Here is a 24,767-nt window from a genome sequence, read left to right as displayed (position 1 = left end):
AAAGTCAAATTAGCAATTGCCTACTCTTTTAGTCTTTAGAACATATCAATAAGCCTTTTATCCATTGCCACCATGTGTATGGCACTGTACTAATCATTGTTGGGGCTAGAAACCAGTTAAAGGTAGTCCCTGCCTTCATGTTTTCTAAAACAGAGAAGAAAAACAACCATAACCATGTGTGATATTAAATGCCAATAAAATTTAGATCACAGGCTTTATCATTTAGATAAATAGAGCTTGACAAGTATCATCCCCAAATGCCCCTAACCTATGTCAAAAATAACGATTCCATGGCTGACCCTCTCCAGAAGAGGCAGCATGCTGGTGTGGAACATGAGCTGGACACAGTATGCAGCTTTCTCATTCATAGTTCATAATGTTAGTTTTACTTCTGTAAAGTAATAATGGAATAAAGGTCTTAAGTGATGGTGCATGTCCAGGATTCAGCTAATACCTAATTTCTTTAATTTATATAATGTTAGAAGACATGGAATTGGTATCTATTACTTAGACTTTATCATTAGTGTAGAGGGAAAGCTATATGCTAAAACATCTCTGACATCACAGTTACGTCTTGCCTGCACTCTGAGCTTGACCAGAACGGTGTCATAAGAGGAGGAATAACTGGTATCCATAGCAACATCACCAGACTGGGACAATGTAAAAAGCTGTAACCTAGCAACTGATGACGAGATATGTGTGTAGGGGGAATTCTCCCAGTTCTGCAAATGACAAACATGTAGCACTGAATGCGACTGATAATACTAGGGCAATGTGGAAAATCTGACTTATTTGTAGAGGGTTGGGAATGTCAGCCTCGTAGAACCTTAGTACTATACTGCATAATTTTTAAACAGGAAATGCAAGCAAACACCTCCTCACTGCCCACAACAGCAGTCGTGTGCAGGGAAAGTACCTTATGTGTCATGACTGAAATGGAAAATAAATTTCATTGTGGCACCAAACACCTCAACTGCTCTCTGATTCTCATTAAATAGAGGCACTGAATTTTGGTGAGAGGGGAAGCTGCCCTGGTCATAGAGAAGAATAGGTGCTGTATGTAATAGATTCTGTATGTAAAGAACAGCATTACAAAGCTACCAGACTCATAACATACCACATAATGTGAGAACGTCCCCTTAAGAATCCTGTGCTTAACAGAGATCACATACATACATGCAGACATTTAGACAATGAAAGAACCATCTAGTTCAATCCCCTTGTTTTACCGACTCAGAAACTGAGACCCAGAGTGAGGATTTATTTAAGGTCAGAAAGTGACAGAGCTTTGGCTAGAACTGAGGTCTTCTGTTTTCCAGGCCAATTCTTTCCATTAAACCATGATGCTGTATTTTTTTTTTATATTATATTATGTTAGTCACCATACGGTACATCCCCGGATTCCGATGCAAAGTTCGGTGCTTCATTAGTTGCGTATAACACCCAGTGCACCATGCAATACGTGCCCTCCTTACTACCCATCACCAGTCTATCCCATTCCCCCACCCCCCTCTCCTCTGAAGTCTTCAGTTTGTTTCTCATAGTCCATAGTCTCTCATGTTTCATTCCCCCTTCTGATTACCCCCCCTTTCTTTATCCCTTTCTTCCCCTACCGACATGATGCTGTATTTTTAACTTATGTTAACAGGAACACTGTTTGGACTTTATAGGAACGAGAAATAAATTTCTTTTATGTGAAGCCACTGAGATCTTGTGGTTTATCTTTTTTTTTTTTTAAAGATTTTATTTATTTATACATTCGACAGAGATAGAGACAGCCAGCGAGAGAGGGAACACAAGCAGGGGGAGTGGGAGAGGAAGAAGCAGGCTCATAGTGGAGGAGCCTGATGTGGGGCTCGATCCCACAACGCCGGGATCACGCCCTGAGCCGAAGGCAGACGCTTAACTGCTGTGCCACCCAGGCGCCCCTATGGTTTATCTTTTATCCTACATAATATAACCATGAATGGGTCTATCCAACCCCAAGATAATCTAAAAAATACACCCACTTTAAAAAAATTTTGATGATTCTGGATTAAGTCACAGCATCATAGGAATTTACCCACATCTGTGATTACCAGAGATCCTGCTTAGTACAAAAACCACAACAGCTTCTCTGGAACAAAATGGTGTATGTGTTGGAGCACCTGGGTGGCTCAGTGAGTTAAGTGTCTGACTCTTGATTTTGGCTCAGATCATGATCTCAGGGTCGTGAGATCAAGCCCCACGTTGGGCCCCATGCTTAAGTTTCTTTCTCCCTCTCCCCGCTCTTTCTCTAAAATAAATAAATAAATCTCAAAAGAAAAAAAAAAAAACTACACCAGTAGTTTGCCAAATTATGTGGGCTTTTTTGGTTTTGGGTTTTTGGGTCTGTTGTTTTTTTTCTTTTTGCAGAACTCTTTTCCATATGAAATCTTATGAGAAGCCTCCATAAAAAGATACAGATAAAGGTAATCTTTTATTAATATTAAATATTTTATAAATTGAAATGTATACAATTTTTAAACTCAGTAAGAACAATGAGGGTTTTAAAAAACAATTTAAATTGGACAGTAAGGATGACAATGGCAGCTTTACTCAGTATAACGTATCTGTGGATTTCATTTTGATTTAAAAGTACTGAAAACTTTTTATTCACCCAGTGAAGTAGCTGCAAATGCCACCAGTTTTTAGCTCACCTTACAAAAGCATGTAAGAGATGGACAAGGAAGGCTGTATGCTAATTTCTCCACAAAGGCAAGTTAAGCTGGTGGCACAAACTGAGGTACCAAATACCTTTCATATGTAAAATGTGGCATCATCTACCTCAAGAGAGCACGTGATATCTGTTTTGGTAATTGTTCTTCAAAGTGTTACAAATTCTTAAAAACAACCAAATTTGCAGAATCTCTGAAAGGCAAATATTTTATAAACCACTGGTCCAGCTAGACTAGAAGTACTTTTTCAGTTCTGGAAGTTATGATGAGAATTGGATTATTATCCTGGACTCCAGTGAAGAGCAATGGAGAAGATGCTATCAGAGTCAAAACATGACCTGCTTTTCTGCTGATTATGTTTACTCACTGAATACAGATATTTCATTTTTCAAGGCAACACTATTTAGGGGCCAGAACTATGGGTTAACCAGCATAGGTAACAAAAGACAGCATAGTTTGCTGCCAAAGTTTTTTCTCTGCCAATAAACTCCAAACTTCTTGCCCACCTGCAACCCATTCGCCGGGTATAAAAACTAAAGGCCCCACCTCACACCTGGCAGGGTCAGCTCATGTAGCTCTATTTCCAACATGATACACTAAGCTGTCTATAGGGGAGGAGGGAATCTAGATTCAATGTCAAAAAAAGCCTGACTGCCATTGTATTAAGTCAAATATAGGGGCATTAAGAAGATCTACTCCTACAGTGATTTATCTGAATTTTGGGCCTTGCAACCCCCAAATTTAGAGAATATACTAGAACTTTAGGCTCTCCTTTTTTGAAAAAGATAATCAGAACTAGATACAATGGTAAATTATGCAAACACATTGAAGACTCCAGAATCAGGCATGGATGGCTCTCTCTTGGTAAATAATTAAGAAGAGGTTCATATAATCAAGACATGAATCCACTAATAAAAACACCCATATGCTGAAAGAATAAGCAATTACCACCCTAATATGTTTAACCTACTAATTAGCAATAGTACCAATCTGGAAAAAGTTGGAAATGCTGTCTTCATAGAGGAAGGCTCCTAGATGCAAAAGCCCCTTTTCTGCTCTAGCTGAAGAGCTACTCTCAACAAATCATTTTCAATCCTTTTAGTACACCCTTGACATAACAAACAGAAATTGCTAAAAGTGGATCCCAACCTTTGGATTCACTTTACTCAGTGACTCTGTAGTTAAGAGGAATCCAAGACAGGGGCGCCTGGGTGGCACAGCGGTTAAGCGTCTGCCTTCGGCTCAGGGCGTGATCCCGGCGTTACGGGATCGAGCCCCATATCAGGCTCCTCTGCTATGAGCCTGCTTCTTCCTCTCCCACTCCCCCTGCTTGTGTTCCCTCTCTCGCTAGCTGTCTCTATCTCTGTCAAATAAATAAATAAAAAAATCTTTAAAAAAAAAAAAAAAGAGGAATCCAAGACAATACCCAGCAAATATCAACTAAAAATTAAGTCAATGAGATGGAAATACATGTGAGGAGGTTATTATTTCTGATTGATTACCCATCTTTGAAAATGTATAAAAACCTATCTTCAAACCAGTGGTTAACCTGTAACCAGTGTAGTCCTTGGGCAATGTCACTAAATCTCTGATCCTCAGTTTCTTTATTTGTCAAATAAACTTCCTATCAGAGCACTACTTCCTGTCAGAGTAGGAATCATGTATGAATGTCCTTTGGAAATTTAAATTACTGTTTTTTGGTTGGGAAATAGTCTTGTTTTCCTAACTTGTTTCAGGGATAGTCTAAAAATTGCCATGTCTTTTTCTACAAAAACCTGTAAATAAGGCAGACTTTAAGAAGAAAACAAGTGGGACGTCTGGGTGGCTCAGCTGGTTAAGCCTCTGCCTTCGGCTCAGGTCATGATCCCGAGAGTCCTGGGATTGAATCCCGCATCAGGCTCCTTGCTCAGGGAGCATGCTTCCCCCTCTGCCTGCTGCTCCATCTGCTTGTGCGCCTGCTCTCTCTCTCTCTGACAAGTTAATAAATAAAATCTTGGAACGGAAAGGAACGGAAAGGAAAGGAAAAAGGAAAGGAAAAAGGAAAGGAAAAAGGAAAGGAAAGGAAAGGAAGAAAGAAAACAAAACAAGTAATACAGTCCCCACCCCAAAAGGTACAAAAGCACATTCAGCAATTAAAACTATTTTTGATGAGCAGCTGTTCACTGTGAAGGGCTCTAGAAACAAGGATGGCTACATGTCACCCACCAGAGGCAGAGCGGCTGGGACATTAATGGCAACTATTTAAAAGCCTTTAACCCTGAGAAGGAAACCAACGAGAAATTTGCTTCAAGAAGTGTGCCAGATGTAGAAACGCGAATCCCAAATGAGCTGTTTAAAGAACAGGGATCTGTTTACTCTTCAGAGGAAAATTAGCCTTTTCAGGGAAGATTAGCTCCAGCTAGTATGCACACTGTATTCTTTGTGTGTGGGGTTAGAGGCAGACTGAGGAATACAGCTCCCAACAGGCAGGAAACAGACAAAGCACCTGTTTGCACCAACTTCCTCCCACATGTGTCACCTCAGACACCAACTCAATAAGAGTAGCTCTTCTGGGAGCTTAGAGTATGGGGGTGGGTGAGAAGGAGCCGGGGCATCACTGAAGGCAGAGGCCAGGGCGGGGCGGGGGGGAAGTGGGCAATCATCAGAATACAGCTCCAGCCACTCCGAATGAGTCAATTCTTAGGTGACAACCTAACAAAAGGGACCAGAACAGAATCTCAGGTACTAAGAGAGCTCAGATGGGAGATTTCACTCAAAATTTCACCTTGATATGACAGAATTCTCATTTTTCTACTAATGTGAAACTAACATGGCTATTTAAATGGTAGCTCCAATTTAATAGTCCAAAAACAATGATTTGGTTTTACATTCCAATCTACCCCACCTCCTCTAGTCTCTCAAGTTAATGTTAATCACCCCACTATTCCTCTGGTAGCTCGAGACAAACACCTAGGAGTCATTTTTTATTTTTCTTTCCTTACTCCCTTCCCCACATTTACTCATCCCAGTAACAAGTCTTGTTGGTTCTACCTTCAAAACATATACCCAATCTAACCCTACTCTCCACCACCATAACCTACCATCAACCCTCCCCCTGGGGAGTCCTTCAATGATCTCCATGCTTTCACCCCAGACCCCTACAATCCATTCTCCTACAGCAGCTAACATAATCTTTTAAAAACAGTTATCCATCAGGTCATGATGCTCCTCTGCCAAAAACAGATCACTGGCTTTGCAGCACACTGAATAAAATCCCAAATCCGTATCACGGCTTAGTAAGGCCCTGCATAATCTGGCCCCTGACTGTCCCTCTAACTTCATCTACCTAAGCTGACTATGCCCCAGTCACATCAACCTGCTTTCCATTCATTCCTAGGCTTTTAAATGCCTGGAATATTCTTGTACTCCTTTTGATCTATCAGGTGTCTGTTCAAACCTCACCTCTTCAAAGGTTCCTTCCTGACAACCCTATCCAAAATTGAGTTGTCCTTACAGCTATCACTTTCACCCCTTTACCTGGCTATACTTTATGTACAGCACTTACCACTTCCTGATTTGTATTATTTATGCATTTCTTTCTTTACTGTCGACCTCCTATGTTATTTTTAAACAGGGAATTTATCTTCTTCACCACAGTATCTCTCTTACACAGAACAGTGCGTTCATGCATAGCAGGTACACACCATAAATATCTGTTGAATGACTTTTTATTAACAGATATATATAGACAGTTACATAAAACATATATGTACTGTTTAATAAGTAATTATCAAGCAAACATCCATTTAATTATGACCAACGCCAAGAATTAGAATATCCCAGAGGCCTCCTTTCCAAGCACCTTTCCATGATGACGACCCTTTCCCTTCACACTCTTCAGGCAACCATTATCTTCAATTTTGTGATAAAAATGACCTCAATTTTCTTTATAGTTTTATTGCTTATGCATGAAGAATGATAAGTTTTTCGGCGTATTTAAAGATAAATGTTAGGGAGAATAAAACTATGGAGACATTTGGGGGGGGCACAGCACAATGATAGTATCTATTAAAAATTTAAATGTAGACACCTTTTGATCTACATACCTCACTTCTAGGAATCCATTCCAGAGAAAGGCTGATGTAGGAGTACAAAGATACGTAAACAAGGATGTTCACTGCTGCAGTGTTTTTAACTAAAACACTGTAACCAACGCACATGGTTTTCAACAGGAAATGGTTACACTAACTATAGTATAATGTTTTGAACATGGGATACTATATAAAACCACTAAAAATATGAAAAAAAACTAAGATAAAGTAAAAAACTTAACAAAACATTTTATTTATAAAGAAAAAAAGAGAAAATAGAAAAGTTATGTGTGCATGTGTCTGTGCATGTGCGTGTGAGAAACATGGAAAAATACAAATATATTAACACCAAACTGTTATTAGTATTTTCGTTGACAGAGGATCATGGGGGATTTTCACTGTTTATATTAAACATTTCTGTTATTGACAAAATTTTACTTTACAATGAAATATGAGTTCTTTTTGCCATTGGGGGGAAAAAAAACACTGTATACATTTTTTTTTTAAGATTTTTTTTTTTTTATTTGACAGAGACAGCCAGCGAGAGAGGGAACACAAGCAGGGGGACTGGGAGAGGAAGAAGCAGGCTCCCAGCAGAGGAGCCTGACGTGGGGCTCGATCCCAGAACACTGGGATCACGCCCTGAGCCGAAGGCAGACGCTTAACGACTGCGCCACCCAGGCGCCCCACACTGTATACATTTTTAAATGAAAAACCTGAGTGGAAACTTAGAATCCTCGATATCTTATAAAAAATATTCAGTGAGGCTTAGTTCTTTAAGAAGGCACCCCTATTCTAGCTAGATAAACCAAGTTTCAGGAAAGAATACCTCACTGGGTGCAAAATTTTAATAGACATAGATTTCAAGCTGCCTGGTTTCATCTGAACTACAAGTGAATCTTTGTTCCCTCATTTCAACATCTTTACCACCAATCTGCAGGTTATCACTCCAGATACCTCTTGGCCTAAGCTCTTCTAGTTTAAAATGCAGGCTTTGATTTCTCCTGGTCTTAGACCTAGGCCTAACTTCCTATTAAATTCTTTTTGTCCCCTTCCCTATCTGTGATTCTATAAAAGCAATCTTTTTTGGTTTCACACGCCTTTTTGAACAGCTCTTTTTGTATACTGCCCCCAATACAGCTTCTCCCTTTCGCACAATTAGTAGTATCCAAAGTCATAGTGACTAGGCACATGACCACAATTCTGGTTGTGAGAAAGGAGGGAAAGATTTGTTAGGGACACTTATAGAGCTGCAATGAGGGGGAAAAGGACTAATAGGGATGGGCCTATGAAAATAAAAGCTAAAATATAGCATAACACGGAAACAAATAAGAAGGGGGGAAATAATGACCTTTTTTTTTTTTTTTTTTTTTTAAAAGAGGAAAANAGAGAGCATGTGAGAGCAGAGGGGAGAGACAGAGGGAGAAGAAGAGAGAGAATCTCAAGCAGACTCTGCTGAGTGCAGAGCCCAATGCAGGGCTTAATCTCATGACCCTGAGATCACGACCTGAGGAGAAATCAAGAGTCAGACAGACACTTAACTGACTGAGCCACCCAGGGGCCTGGAAAATCATGACTTTTAAGGTGAATTCTCAAGGAGTTTAGTATCCAGGGCTGTACATAAAGCAACTAACTATACATTCTCTTGAGACTCTGTTCAAAAGCAGTCACTATCAACTTTCCAAAGGGAAACCTCTGACTCCTCCCCCACACTACAGACCATTTTGGGTTCTAAGAACAGATGACAAGACAGTTGGAGGCAGTGAGGTTTTTTTGTCCAGAGTGAATGCACCCAGCAAGGGAGAGAGGGACCCAGAATGATACTCAAACCCAAATAAAGGCCAACCCTCCCATGAGACAACAAAGTTTTTTGGTAAAAGCTAAAATGTTGATTTTCATCTCCATCATTAAGGTCAGAGGACCACAGGGCGAGTCACTCAGAAACTGACCAACATAAAGACCACTGGAGAAACCACAGCACAACTTAAAAGTACTTGTAGGCTTTAAGTCAACACACAAAAGCTCTAGGGGCGCCTGGGTGGTTCAGTCGGTTAAGTGTCTGCCTTCACCTCAGGGAATGATCCCAGGGTCCCAGGATCAAACTCCAAGTCAGGCTCCCTGCTCAGTGGGGAGCCTGCTTCTCCCTCTCCCTCTGCAGCTCCCCATGCTTGTGCTTTCTCTCTGTCAAATAAATAAATAAACAAATAAATAAATAAAATCTTTAAAAAAATACACAAAAGCTGTGTCCATTCTGTAGTTCGGATTCCAGCCTCCAGAACTGTGAGACACTACATTTCTGTTGTTTGAGCCACCCAGTCTGTGGTACTTTGTTATACCAGCCCAGCAAACTAATACAGCTTTCTACAACCTTCTAAAATTTTTAAGTTATCTTGGCTCTTCAGTCAAGAATAAATGTTAGGATTTTTTTTCATTAAAAAAATCCATATAGCATTAGAAATCCGTGGGGGAAATGAACAGTGTTGAGACAGCAATACATATAGAAAACATACCTGGATTCCTATGTCATATCACACTACAAAGTTAAGTTCTAGATAGATGAAAGATTTAAATGTGAAAACCCTTACATTTTTGTAATCAACATGGGAAAATATCTTTATGACTTGGAAAACAGGATAAAGCAGAACACAAAAAAAGAAATCATAAAGGAAATGATTAATAAATTTGACTTCACTGAAAGGACACACTTCTGTTTAGTAAAAGACTCCAAAAACAAAGTGAAATACAACAGTATCAAGAACTTGTAAAAACAGGGGCACTGGGTTTGTCAGTGGTTAAGCATCTGCCTTCAGCTCAGGGTGTGATCCCAGGGTCCTGGGATCAAGCCCCACATCAGGCTCCTCCACTGGGAGCCTGCTTCTTCCTCTCCCACCCCCCCTGCCTGTGTTCCCTCTCTCATTGGGCTATCTGTCTCTCTGTCAAATAAATAAAATCTTTAAAAAAAAAAATTTGTAAAAACAGACTTACACACCAATAAGAAAATAGGTGACTGATACAAAGAGGTGACTCACAATAAACATAAAAACAAAGACACCCAACCTCATTAGCAATTCATGAAATAAAAATTAAAACAATAAAATTCAAAAAACCCCACAAGAGTAAAAATTCCATTTCACATACAGGAGACTGATTTTTTTAAATTTTTTTTTATTATATTATGTTAATCACCATACAGTACATCCCCAGATTCCGATGTAAAGTTTGATGCTTCATTAGTTGCGTATAACACCCAGTGCACCATGCAATACGTGCCCTCCTTACTACCCATCACCAGTCTATCCCATTCCCCCACCCCCTCCCCTCTGAAGTCTTCATTTTGTTTCTCATAGTCCATAGAGGAGACTGATTTTTAAAACTGGACAGTAATTGAGTACTGGTGAAGATGTGAACAATCACACACACTGGCTCTCACACACACTGCTAGGTAAGAATGTAAATCTGTACAATTTTGGATAGTCATTTGGCAATATCTCATGAAACTGAAGAGGTCTTTACTCTTGGACCAAGCAATTCCACTCCTAGATTTACCAGAGTAACTCAAATATATGTGCACAAGAAGAAGAGATACAAGAATAGTCACTATAGGAAACGGTGAAATAATGAAAAACTGGGAAAAACTTAAATGTTTATCAACAAAAGAATGGAAAATATATTGTACTATATTTGTACAATCAAATAATAAACAACTGAAATAAATGAACTAGAACTGTATTTATTAATATAGGTCAATCCCTAAAACATAACCTTGAGTCGAAAGAATGAGGTATAGAATGATGTGAATATGTTGCCATTTATTAAATGTTTGAAACATGCAAAAAATTATTATACATTGTTAATGGATATAGTATACATAATGGAATATATATGTTCATATAACACACATGTGTGCATGTGTGTCATACAAACACATGAATAGGAAGAGGAGTAAATGGAAAAATGGAGAAGACATGAGACCCGTAAATCTTATCAATTATGTTTTATCTCTCCAAAAAATCTGAATATGACAAAATGTTAAGATTTTACACAGGTGGATTTGTATTATTCTCTGCAGTTTTCTGTGTGCTTCAAGTATGTCACGGTTTTTTATTTTAATTTTTTTAAAAGATTTTATTTATTTATTTGACAGAGCGTGAGCACAAGCACGGGGAGCGGCAGGGAGAGGGAGAAGCAGACTCCCCATGGAGCAGGGAGCCCAATGTGGGGCTCAATCCCAGAACCCTGGGATCATGACCTGAGATGAAGGCAGATGCTCAACTGACTGAGCTACCCAGGCGCCCTGTCATGGTTTTGTTTTGTTTTTTAAATTTATTTTAAAGATTTTATTTATTCATTTGAGAGAGAGAGAGCACAAGCAGGGGGAGTTGCAGGCAGAGGGAGAAGCAGGCTCCCTGCTGAGCATGGAGCCCGATGGGGCTCAATCCCAGGATGCTGGGATCATGACCTGAGCCGAAGGCAGATGCTTAACCAACTGAGACACCCAGGCACCCCATCATGGTTTTTTAAATGAAAAATGCAAAAATCTATTTAATTATCCAAAAATTATAACCCAGTATATAATAAACAGTCACTAAGACTGTATACATTCAGTCCTGCAGCCTGAAGACCTGACCCCTTGTAGAGAAAATGGGATTAGGATTAAGCATATGGTTCTGCTGTTGGCAGGATGAGGGGTGAGGGAAGGAGGAAGGAGAAAAGGTAGAGATGATATTTCATGTATAAAACTGTAGGGGAGGGGCGCCTGGGTGGCACAGCGGTTAAGCGTCTGCCTTCGGCTCAGGGCGTGATCCCGGCGTTATGGGATCGAGCCCCACGTCAGGCTCCTCTGCTGTGAGCCTGCTTCTTCCTCTCCCACTCCCCCTGCTTGTGTTCCCTCTCTCACTGGCTGTCTCTATCTCTGTCAAATAAATAAATAAAATCTTTAAAAAAAAAAAAACTGTAGGGGAAAAGTGTAAGAAAATTTCCTAGCCAGTTTCTACAAACTCTAGAACTATGTATTTCAGGGAAGGAAAACTTTAGTAGTCCCTAAGCAATTTTAAATCCCCCCCCCCTTTTTAAGAAGAAATCAATCATTTTCCTTATTCTTTGGCCAGCAAGTGTTCAAGTCTGATCTTAGTGTTTACAAGGACGTGTGAGCAGTGTTTTATTAGTACAAACTGTGAAAATGACTTAACTCTTACTGAAGTTTCTAATACTACTGAGATTCATTTTGAAAATATGTCAACTGCTTCTGAAGGCTGAAAAGACTAAAGAAGCTTGCTATGACTGACATTATTATGAACAAGACCGTTTCTATATTGTTCAAATCACTATTTTGGCTTGCTGCCCTATACGCAAACTATAAGAAGTTTCCACACTGCCTAAGCTGTGGTATAATCTGTAGCAGGTTAAATTAGTGAATGATCACTTTAGAACACTTTAACACTGATCAGAACACTCTGTTATCTTTGCTGCTGCTGTTGGGAAGAAAATCATCTGGGGGCTCTGGAGGGTTCTGCTGTAATGCTAGTGAAAAGAACTGTATTATGTATATATCACAGGGATTCTCAAAAAACCTCCACTTTAAGTTTTACATGAAAATACTCTTCTTAGGTGAGAAGTATGGCCCACGTCTCTCCTCTTCTCTTCCTGAAAGCAAAGCCCACTGTATTCTTTCTACTTTTGAGGTAGGATGATAAGTGTCTAACATGCCCTATTAAACCCCACTGTCAATGCTCATGGTGTTACTTTCCAACTCAGGAAGTGAATTATACTTTGTCCAAATATGTCAGCCTGAGTTTCACAAGAATGAGACTCACAGAATCTTAGACGCTAGAAGAGAATTTAGAGGGCATTTTGTCCTAATGAACAAATAAACTAGAATAACGGTATCCCCAGACTATATGAAGTATTGTCTAGGGGATATGAGATGCCATAGAATGAACCTGACTCAATTCTTGAAAGATCATTTTTACTCAAATATTTCTGAATAGAGATCTAACTGCGAGACAAAACATTTTCAGGCACTAATATATGCTGGGAACACTTCAGATTCTTCTGCCATCAGGTTAGAATTCCGATGTTTGACTAGATGCAGAAATCGCCTCTACGTGAAGACGACATGATAATTATAAATCATGGCAACCAGTTACTGAGCACTTACAATATGCTAGGCACTGCAGTTAGAGTTTTACATATATTATCTCATTTAGTCCCCCTAACACCATCAGGTAATTGTTTGTTTCTATTTTACAAAGAAGGAAACTAAGGTTAAAACAGGTGAAAAAACTTTTCCATGTTCACCCAGCTAGTAAATAGCAGAGCTGGTGTTTGGCCCAGGGCTGTCTGGCTCCAAAACCTGTGACCTTAATTGCTGCCTCAGAAATGTGAAACTGAGGCATAGGAACCGTAAGTCTTAAATTAGAAAAGCCTCAAACAAGCCACATGTTTCTGTCCCTCAAGTTTTCCCAGCTATAAAATTAGAATACCTATCTCTTCCTTCATGATAATGAGGATCCAGAAGCTCATGGGATATATATACCCACAGCATCCGATTTTAGAGCTAAAAAGAAGCTTGGTCACATAAAAACTTGTACATGAATGTTTATGGTAATCTTATTCATAATGGCCAAAAAGTGGAAACAATCCAAATGTCCATCAACTAATGAATAAGCAAAATGTGTTATAGCCACAGAATGGAATATTCTTTAGCCATAAAATTAAGGTATTGATATATGCCACAATGCAGATGAACCCTGAAACATCATGCTAAGGGAAATAATCCAGTCACAAAGAATCACATATGTATGATTTCACTTATATAAAATGTCCAGAATAGGCAAATCCATAGAAACAGAAAGTGGATTAGTGGTTACCAGGGGTCAGAGCATGGGGTAGGGGGTTAGGAGAAATGGAGAGTGACTACTGATGGGTATAGGATTTCTTTCTTTGGGGGCATGAAATGTTCTATAATTAAATAGTGGTGATGGTTGCACAACTCTGAATATACTAAAACCCAGCGAACTTTATACCTAAAAAAGTAAATGTTATGGTATGTGCATTATATCTCAATAGAGCTGTTATTAAAAAAAAAAAAAACCCAAAAACTTGGAGGCCATGGTGGCAAAAGAAATATACTTAAAAATACTTCGGGGGTGCCGGGCTGGCTCAGTCTGAAGAGCATGCAGCCCTTGATCTCGGGGTCGGGAGTTTAAGCCCTGTATTGGGCATGGAGATTACTAAAAAAATAAACTTAAAAAAAATACTTTGGACAAAGGCATCACAGAAATATCGTATTACACTTGAGATACGATACATTTCATGCTTATAAAGACATGTTATATACATCATAAAAAAGTCTGGCCTTCTACTACCTCTGCTGGTTATCTTGTCCAAGGAGAATCTTAATTCACCTCAAAGTACTCAACTCCTCTAGTTCCTGAATACCAAGTTAACAAAATGATAAAATACAATCTAAACTGGCTGCTGATGGAAACCCCAGGGGCTTGTCCTGCTTAAAAAGAGAAAGGGAAAAAAAGCCACAAAACTCACCAAAGGCCTGCATTCCAGGCCAGAAAGGATAACAAGAATCTAGATCTAGTGGAAATGTTATCCCCCTATATCCTTTTGGGAACAGCTTATCAGGATTTTCTACAGAGAAATCAGGCAAAGGAATCTCAACTATAAAGGTACTGCTTTATTAAAACAACCATCAACATTGAAATCCTTACCTTCATATACTGCAGCATAACATAAACACATTATCTTACTTTCATTTCAACAATACTTGTGTAAGGTATAGGTTTTTACCCCCATTTTATAGGTAAGGAAAGTGAGGCACAAATAAGGTCATCCAGTCAATGAGAAGCAAAGTCAAGATTCATCATGCATGTAAATTCCAAGTTCTCTGCTCTTTCGCTATGTTATGTTAATATTTGCTTTCTCCCTTCATCTCTCTTGGCCACCTATCTTTCACCAGATCAGAGAGCGGAGTTGAGTCTGTTTCTGCTCACGTTATTTTGTAACATGAACTTAACCCCAAGAAATAATTTCCCCTTTAATTGTGCTGGTTTACAGTATTCCTTGTATAGGTGTCCATAAGAAACACTTGCTCAGAATAAGTATTAAGTCAATGCTGTTGAACAAATAAATAAATCTGGCCAGGTGTATCCAGTTAGTTTATCTTTCATGAATAATGAATGAACACTCAAAACTTAAAAAATCTTGGGGCGCCTGGGTGGCACAGCGGTTAAGCGTCTGCCTTCGGCTCAGGGCGTGATCCCAGCGTTATGGGATCGAGCCCCACATCAGGCTCTTCTGCTGTGAGCCTGCTTCTTCCTCTCCCACTACCCCTGCTTGTGTTCCTTCTCTCGCTGGCTGTCTCTATCTCTGTCGAATAAATAAATAAAATCTTTAAAAAAAAAAACAAAAAAACTTAAAAAATCTTACAAAATCCCTTCCAAGTTGTTGCAAAGGTTTTAGAACTGAGTCAGAAATGCTGCTACTGAACTGGCCTTGAAATGACTTCCTGAAGAACTGTCCAATTCTTCCCTTCCAGCCAATCAAATGATGATTTAAACCCATAGATGGGAAGCCCGAAGACAAGATCTTTAGGTCTACTTATCATCTGGATTCTCACCTTTCACATGAGTTGATATTTCCTGCAACTAGCTATTTTCCAAGTCATTAGGCACCTCTATTTTCCCTTCCTTCTTCCTTCACTGTCTCCCTCCCCCTCCTCCCCACTTCCATTCTCCCCTCTACAGATTCTCCCTTTCTCTAGTGGTAGCATTTACCTCACACTTCCTAGTGAGGCACCAAGGTACCCATGGGAAGCAAGTATGACAAACTAATGAAATAACTTCACAAGGTATTACCCATTGTATTTGTGGAAATGCCAAGAATTTACCATGTGCTGCTCTAAGTAAGCCTTTTCCAAAGACCTAAACATGACCTATGGGATGAGATTGGACAGAAGTTCGTTTATCCTCTGAGAGCTAAAGAGTTAATAGTTTTATTTTCAACACATAAGAAGGACTGAAGTACCACAGTAAATCCAGCTCTTAATTTTCTAAAGTAGGTGGATTTAAAGACCAGGGCATTAACAACGTACCTACATTTGTTAAAAAGGTATGTTCTGTATTTAAGCTAGATTTCTACCTATTCAGCCCTCAAACTCTTTCTTTGCTATGATTTCATGGTCTTGACCTTGGTTAATTATTTAATACTTCCATGACTCCACCCTATAAAGGTACAAGTAAAAAATTTTTACTTAATATGAAATAAAAAGAACAAGTTTTAAACACAGATGCGCATATACCTCCTTTCACATTTAAATAATATGAAGAAATGTACATTCACAAATGTGACATCAATGAAAATCTTTAGCTCTAGTAATTTTCCCTAAGCTTTTCAGTTTAAGGATGGCATTATTTAATATTTGAACTAAATGCATTAACATAATTTTACCCATGACAGACTTTCTCTAGGTAAGGAATCATAGACTTTTATAGCTTTCTGGAACGTCAGAAATCATTAAGCACAATTCTTTTATCTTAAAAACTAAAAAACTCCCAAGTTAGGTGATTGTCAAAGTCTCATAGCTGACTAATGACAGGTAAGGATTTTGGCTCCTGACCCCTAGTTCACACAGCTAAAGTTCTCATAGGTGAAAAATATCTAGCTTGTTGATATCAACACCAAAGGCAACAAAAATCAGAACTCCTGTTACCATATGTAAGATTGACATCACACAGCAGCTCTGGTTTCAACTTTCAGTATTTTTGTACCATAAATTCTTAACTTGTCACTTACCCGGCTGAGTTGATCTAATAACCTCTGGTTCTGTTCTGATAATTCCTGGACCGCCCGTGTTTTTTCTCGATCTGCTTCCCGTAGATGAACTTGCTGCCTCTCCAATTCATCCTGAAGTTGTTTCACGTCACTCTCTAGCTCTGACACACGCCCTTCCCATTCCCCTTCTCGGTTCTCAAATCGTCTTCTTAGTTCGTGTTTCTCTTGTTCTAAGTGCTGGGTAAGAAGCGAAGAGGATTTATAAACTGTTCAAAACGCACAGCCTTTTGCTTTTTTCTCTTGCCACACTTTCCTAACTTTTCTTTTTCCCAGCCAGTCAGCACAACAAAACACTCTGCCACATGGGAAAAGTTGCCTATTTCACAGCTACAAAAACATTCCTTTCTTGCAAAGTAGGGAAGGAGTTGACTTCACAAAGAGAATGCCATTCCTATTTTAAATGCTTAATATTCCTACATTTATTCTTGTTCTTGAGAATGGAATTGTGGACTTAGGAATTCACTTGCAATTCAGCAAGTCATCCAATTAACTGGTGAACTATACATTTAAACAACTTAAGACAAGTCCTTAAGGCTTCTTTTGGAATCATCTATTATGCTTGGCATAATACCAGGCACTTAGAATCAAAGAATTTTCAGACATGGATAGAACTCCAGAGCTCCTTCAGATTAACCACCTTTTCTTACAGATGAGGTAACAGTAGATAAGAGGTCAAGTAACAAGCTCAAGGTCAATATTAGTAAATGGCAGAGCTGGGATTTGTGTTTAAGTCATTAGACTCTGTTAGTGCTCTAAATCACAATTCAATAAATATTTGTTGTGATACAAAGCATTATATTTTGATATCAAGCAAGTTCAGCTTCAGATCTGCTTTAAATCATGGCCTATTAGCCTTGCACATTTATTTCTGATCCATCCATTCATTCTTAAGTACCTACTATTGGTCAGCAACTGTGCTGGGAATACGGTGAAAAGTAAAACAGACATGGTCCTTGCCTTTATGGAGATTTCATTCTAGTGGGAGAGACTGATAAAAGTAAGAAGTTGTGTGTGACAAATCGTATGCAGTAAAAATACAGATGGCTTGAAGTAGCAGCTCAATAAAAAAGCGTTCTTGTGAAGGAAATAAGAGTATCTTTTTGTTTCTGAGAGACAAATATGGATGCCTCTTTGCAGAGGCAAGTATGCTCTACTTACAAAGCATGTTATGTACAAGAAAGCAAAATCTATACCCCAAGGAGTATATTAAAAAGAAGTTAAAGCAATGGTCCTCAATTTGGGGGCTCTCAGAAAAGCTCTGATATAACTGTTGAAAATATACCCTCCTGGACCTGAATCCCAAAGACGGTGATTAGTTAAGAATGGGATGAAGCCTAGACATGCATCTATCTATCCATCTATCTGCCCATCTATATTGGCTCTACAGGAAATTGTGATGCGAGGAAGGCTGGTACCAGCACTGTGTACTGTTTCAACAAGCTAAGAAACTGAGCATATGAATCTTCTTCAGAGTAGTCAGTCATCTTTTCTACTTGGGAAGCTTCGCTCTTATTCTATCCAAGTTCTCACTCTTTTTTTTTTTTTTTAAGATTTTATTTATTTATTTGATAGAGATAGAGACAGCCAGCGAGAGGGAACACAAGCAGGGGGAGTGGGAGAGGAAAGAAGCAGGCTCACAGCGGAGGAGCCTGATGTGGGGCTCGATCCCATAACGCCGGGATCACGCCCTGAGCCGAAGGCAGACGCTTAACCACTGTGCCACCCAGGCGCCCCCAAGGTCTCACTCTTTGAATATTTTTCAGAATGCTTCTTTTGGAAAGTCTAAAGGGCCAGTGTATACTTATACATGAAAATGAAAATCAGTCCCATTACTTCACATCTAATATGTGTTTAAAACAAGAGATCATCCCATTTCATCCTGTCATTTTATTCCCTCTTTTTGCTCTGAATGACTTGTTGAAGTTTCTTAAAGTCAAATTTAGTCCCAAAAGATGAAAATATACCATGACAGAGCAGTCAAAATAATGTGCCAAAAGATAAAACCAGTGATCCAAAATGAAAATTCTGATCACATTAGCAAAGGCAATTTTTACTGAAATAAATGTATGGCCTCCCAGGTCGACCACTTCTGGGAGATAACTCACTAGGATATAGTGACTCTACTGTATTTGTTGAAAAAGTCACATTATAGTTGTACTTTATACAGCTTCAGTCTGGAGCATGCAGGGAAAGAACGAACAAGGGAGGGACTTATGCTCATCAGCATCAGAACTTTCTGCTCTATGCTTCCATCAACATTGCTAAACTCCAAAAATGAAAATGTTTTAGTCACCGTAGAGACTTCAGAAGGATGAAATGCAGAAACAAATGCTAATTGCAATCCTAAAATTGTGATACTCGGTTTTATTCATTTTTTTCCAAAATGAAAAAGATTGAGCAGAAGGCAACAGCAAGAACTCAGTAATCACAGTGTTACTGAGAGGCCAGATAAATTAGGCTTGTGTTCTAAAAGAACAGAGAGACTTAAAAATATTCAGCAAACAGCTGTTAGTGAACAGCCCAACCAAGCAACTAAAACAATCCAATCCACTTGGAGTTGGGGGAGGGCTTGAGACAGGTGGTGCTGATCAGTCTATTCTGTCCTTACAGTTCTTTGGTCATGTGACAAGCCTCCTAATTCAGGTTTCCCTGAACACGGAAAAAAAAATCCATGGAGACTTTCCTAATAATGAACATACAGAGTTTAACCTTTTGTTTACTCAAAGAAAAGAAAGGTTTCCTGGAATCGTATTTTCAGCAAAGTGAAATTAACCACTGAACTCTAGGCAGCATATTGGGAAGTATGGAGGTCAGGGGTTGTATGTTATTCATTTTATATGTTTTAATCCTTTAATGTTATAACATAACATAAAGTTAATATCTACACCTGAAACGAATAATAATATTACATTATATGTTAATTATATCTCAATAAACAAATGAAGGAAAATTAACATCAAAACTGTCAAGATCATCAAAAACAAGAAAAGTCTAAGAAAGTGTTACAGCAAAGAGGAGACTAAAAGAGTAAAACTAAATGCAATGTATTCAAGATGGGATCCTGGAACAGAAAAAAAAAATAGGTAACGGTTAAGGAAATCTGAATAAACTAAGGAGTTTAGTTAACAATGTATCAGTATCGATTTTTTTTTCATTATGGCAAGCGTACCATAATATGTTAATAACAGGAAACTGGATGCATGGCATATGGAAATTTACTGTACCATCTTTCCATGTTTTCTGTAAATCTGAAACATTCTTAAAAAAATAAGGTTTATTGAAAACTCTGAAAAAATACAAGTTAATACCATTAGCCCATCTGAAACTGGTTGTTAGAGAAAACGGATTTCTGCAGAGTCAAAAAAGCAACACCATTCTCCTAAGTCCAGGATATACAATGAAAAAGTACTAATTTTTAAGTGGACCAGCACTGAATACAAATAAGGACCTCTGGGTTTGCCTCCCCAAGTCTACTAGGGACTCTCATTATGTGATAATTTTCACTTTGTTTTGCCGTATAAAAAGCTGTACTAGAATCATAAGAATTGGCCTAAGGAAGGGAGAAGAAAATGTAGTTGAGGGAAAAGACTACCTTTGCAGTAAGGGATAATTCACTTTCAGCTAAAATAGGGAAAAAAGGGGATCTTGTATGTTTAAAATGTCTTTAAAAACTAAATATTTAATTTCTGAAGAAGAAAGTATATCAATAAATGCAAGTTAATGTCTTAGATCATATTCTGGGAAAAAAACTAAGGACCTAGCTGGATATAAGATTTAAAAGCAAAATGGTGGGGGTGCCTGGGTGGCTCAGTTGGTTAAGCCTCTGCCTTCAGTTCAGGTCATAATCCCAGGGTCCTGGGATCAAGCCCTACATCAAGCTCCTCTGCTTCTCTCTCTCTTCCCCACTTGTACTCTCTCCTGCTCTCTCTCTCAAATAAGTAAATAAAATGTTTTAATAAAAAAATAAAAGCAAAAGGGCTCTCTGTAAATGCAGTTTTTTTTTTTTTAAAGTAGGCTTCACTCCCAGCATGGAGCCCAGTCACAGGGCCTGCACTCACCACCAAGAGATCAAGACTTGAGATGAGATCAAGAGTCCAGCTCTCAACGGACTGAGCCACCCAAGGGCCTCCAGAAGAAATAAATTTTTAAAAATAACTTGAGGAGCAGGGCACCTGGATGGTGTAGTCAGTTAAGTGTGGGATGCTTGGTTTTTGACTGGGGTCTGATCTCAGGATCCTGAGATGATGGGAGTCCCACATAGAGCTCCAGGCTCAGCGGGGAGTCAGCCTGGGATTCTCTCTCCTCCTCCCTTGCCTGTGCCCCCCTACCACGGCATTCTCTCTAAAATACATAAATATATCTTTTAAAAAATTACTTTGGGGTACTTGGTTGGCTCAGTTGGTGGATGGGACTCTTGGTCTTGGGTTGTGAGTCTGAGACCCAGAGTGGGCATAGAGATTACCTAAAAAATAAAATCTTATGGGGCGTCTGGGTGGCTGGGTCAGTTAAGTTGCTGACTCTTCATTTCAGCTCAGGCCATCATCTCAGGGTCCTGGGATCAAGCCACACATCTGGCGGCTTCAGAATTCTCTCTCTGCACCTCCCCATCCTGCTCTCTCTCTCTCCCTAAAATAAATAAATCCTTATTTTTAAAAAGATTTTATTTATTTATTTATTTATTTGTCAGAGAGAGAGCACAAGCAAGAGAACAGCAGGCAGAGAGAGAAACAGGATCCCTGCGGAGCAATGAGCCCAATGTGGACTTGATCCCAGGACCCTGGGATCATGACCTGAGCCAAAGGCAGACGCTTAACCGACTGAGCCACCCAGGTGTCCCAAGAAATAAATCTTTAAAAAGAAATAAAATAAAATCTTAAAAAAAAACTTTAGAACTCTAAGCATATGAAAATAAAATTCAGTGAATGAATAAAATACAATATAGTCAATTTAAGGGTGGAAAAAAAATGACCAAAATCTTCCAGTCTTTCAAATTATATTAATCTTCATTTTAACTGAGATATACAGCTTAAAAAAATTCTGTTTACCTTTAAACCATTAAAGACTTTAAAGAATGTGCCTTTAAATAAAGCAGTATAAAATCAAGACTTTATGTTTTTAAATGACAGAACAAAATCTTAGGTTTGGCACACAGAACTGGAAAGGTATTTGATATTAACTTATGAGTAGGTAGAAAAAATCTTAATAATGTTTGTTGGTCCTGAAGTTAGAAAGGTGCCAATTTTGAGGTAGTAAGGGAACAGAGGGGACTAAAACAAGACCACCTCATTATTTAACAGTCGAGCCAACGTTCTCTCAGAGTTCACTCGTGTGTTAATCTTTCAAACCTACCTGTGAGAAAAATGTGTTTGACTCCACTGACAGTTTGTGGAAAATTACAAATGCTTTTTAAAGTAAGGGCTGGTCCTCTACTCTTAAATATTTAATTGAAAATATAGCAGAGTGGTGGTGTTAAACTTTAGACAGTATTTTGTCTAAGCAGACATTCTAAAAGCTAGGCTGCTTAAAAAATATACTGTGAAGAAAATTCACTTGCAGGTATCAAATGAAATCATCCTCTATTAGGTTTCAGTCAATTAAGAAGAATTAAAATAATTAACAAGGAACTAATGACAATATCTTCATGACATATTTTTAAATGTACTTTAAAAAAAAACTAAAAATTTTTAATGATAATCTTCAAGTATACCTTGAAGAAATAGTATAACTGAACCCTCCAATACTCATCTTCAGTAATGATCAAGATTTGACTTTTACAAATAAACATTTTAAAACTGTAAGTATAACATAACAAAATTTACTATTGTAACCATTTTTAAGTGTACAGTTGAGTAGCGTTAAGTATATTCACACTGTAGTTCAACCACAACCTCCAGAAATTAGAATAAATTTTTAACACGAGTTCATATGGTAACCTGTAGAGGAACGAAGATTTTAAAAACTAGTTTAAGAGCTTTAAACTATTTATAACAATCTATTTGGTCAATAGCAAAAAGTCAAAGGTAATTTTCTCTTTTACAATAGAACCTTTCTTGTTACACAATTTTTAAACCTTTTTCTTTTGTTGAAGAAATGTACAAAGGCTCCACATGGAACCCAGGATGTGTGTAATTGCACACTCAGGATTACTCTGAAATCTATCAGTAATCAAACTGACTGATATGATGTTCCTTTCAAGTTAGCTGTCTCTTCAATCAAGTCCCTCACTAAAGGAATTTCAAATCACAAGTATAAATCTCTGCAGTAGTACTTTTATATAGAGTCAGAAACCGAATCCCATTTTTAAAAAAAGACACCCTTTTATTTCTAGACCTCTACTTCAAGTGAAAATTAAACAATTCAATTCATTGGATTGCTTTTTGGCAGTCTACCTATAGGTTTCACAAACCACTTTTCAGAGAGGTATCTCAGGGGTTCATCAACTGGCAGACCTAGTTAACAGGCCAACTGAACTACAGGGCACTCACTGGTTTCCTTTTTTTCTCCCTGATTTACTTTTGGTATGTTGCTAGACTACAAACACACTTAAATCTTATTACAGAAAAGTTTCTGAATCTACATTCTGACTGTTCAACCAGTAGCAGAGATATGGAAGCAGACTAGGGTCAATTTCAGACCTTATTCAGGACTGTACTATTCTCTTGTAACTAAGAATAAAAAGAACTAGTTGCACAACCAAACTGGGTAACAACAGTAAATGCACAGGCAGACAAAAATAAGCTCCTTTCCACTGCCACAGATGCCCCCCACCCCCTTTAAAAAAAAAAAATCTCTTTAATTTTTAGAAAGGCTGGCATTCCATACCACTTTCAAGGCCCTTTTCCAGTAAAGGGCAAGAAAACAAACAGGCATAGCTGTGAGAAAGACTTTGGTCCAGAGGATTGGCTGAAATCTTACAGACACTTTAAGAGGTATTTATAACAGTTAAAGTAATATGGTTCTTGTAGGTCGCATTTGGCCTTCAGATTGCGTGCATGAGGCCCGGAACACAGAAACACACTGTTTAAATACAAAATACACATAAATGCCAAAATCCAAATTAAATCCACTACCAACAGTCACATGCTGAGCCCAGGCTTGCCTGATTTCTGCAATGGAACCACATTTCCTAATCCCTGAGTATTTGAAGGCTATATAAAGCTCCTTTAGGAGCACTTGTTTCCCACAACTCTGAGCTGCCGGGAAGTTAAGACAAGGGCATCTGGAGGCCTTAACGCCAAAACTGGAAGGCTTTAGGCTAACACCCTGATTAGAGATTAACTACTCTGAAAACCTGGAGCATATTTTGAATGCTTCCCGACTTTCTCATTTCTCTGTGTGCAGACATCACCTCAGCGCTGTATAAATTAGTCATACTGTAAGCTCTATTTTAGATGCAGTGTACAGTACCTATATAGAATGGCCCACAGCGGGGCTGGGGCTGTGCATGGACCCATTTGCTGAAGTCAGGTGGATTCAATGTTGCCCTGGTTTGATCATTAAAATCCCTCCAGCCTACCCCTCCCCTCAGGTGGTTTTCTGTTGAGGCAGTTTGAGCAAGGAAGGTGTGGGGTTGGTGAGTGGCTCCCGAAGCTGCCCAGGGCCGGGCGGGCTCCCCGTTTCCCACCCATCCCACGAGGGAAGTCCTCACCTCCAGCTTGTCTGTCAGCTCCTTGTGCATCTGCTCGTACTGCCGGCTCATGTCCTGGTTCCTCTCGAGCAGCGCCTTGCCCAGCCGGGCCGCCAACACCAGATCCTTCTCCTTTTGCCGGATCACAGACAGCAGCTCGGGATCCTGGGCGGGTGGCGGCTGCAGTCCGGACCCCTCGGCCGGAGGCCTGACCTCGGCCTGAGAATGCTCCCCGGGGTCGGACGGCCGTTCCCCGGCCGCCAGCAGCGCCAGCTCCTCCTCTAACGCCAGTTCCAGCTCCCCGGGGCCCCCGGGGAAGGAGATGAGGGCGGCGGCGGCTGGACTCCCGACTGCGTCCGCGGCCGCAGCGGGCAGCTCCATGCAGCAGGCGCTGTCCGGCTCTGCGGGTGCTGAAGCGCGGCCGGCCAACCCCAGGCAGAAGGCGGACATGGCCCGCGCGCGCTGAGCCCGCAGCGGTGCGGCCCGGCCGGCGCGCGCCAGGCTGCAGGGGGGAGGGGCCCCGCCGCG

General features: G+C 39.5%; 1 protein-coding gene across 5 annotated transcripts in view; it reads right to left on the bottom strand.

Moving 5' to 3' along the window:
* BICDL1 (BICD family like cargo adaptor 1) overlaps positions 1 to 24,761 on the bottom strand; it is a 98,398-nt gene extending 73,637 nt beyond the window's left edge. For all 5 annotated transcript variants that reach the window (XR_004619120.1, XM_034638938.1, XM_034638940.1 and 2 more), the window contains exons 1-2: positions 24,261 to 24,761; positions 16,574 to 16,789 (exon numbers count right to left, since the gene is read on the bottom strand). Coding sequence is in view for 4 of the 5 variants with exons in the window: in XM_034638938.1 (XP_034494829.1) it covers positions 16,574 to 16,789; positions 24,261 to 24,689 (645 nt within the window). In the remaining variant the exon portion in view is untranslated. The remainder of the gene's footprint in view (positions 1 to 16,573; positions 16,790 to 24,260) is intronic.
* Positions 24,762 to 24,767: the final 6 nt, after the last annotated feature.

Source organism: Ailuropoda melanoleuca, chromosome 12 (assembly GCF_002007445.2).
Source record: "Ailuropoda melanoleuca isolate Jingjing chromosome 12, ASM200744v2, whole genome shotgun sequence".
NCBI classification, from domain to species: Eukaryota; Metazoa; Chordata; class Mammalia; order Carnivora; family Ursidae; genus Ailuropoda; species Ailuropoda melanoleuca.
The sequence above is the reverse complement of the archived record's forward strand: the minus strand, read 5'-3'. Positions and strand labels throughout refer to the sequence as shown.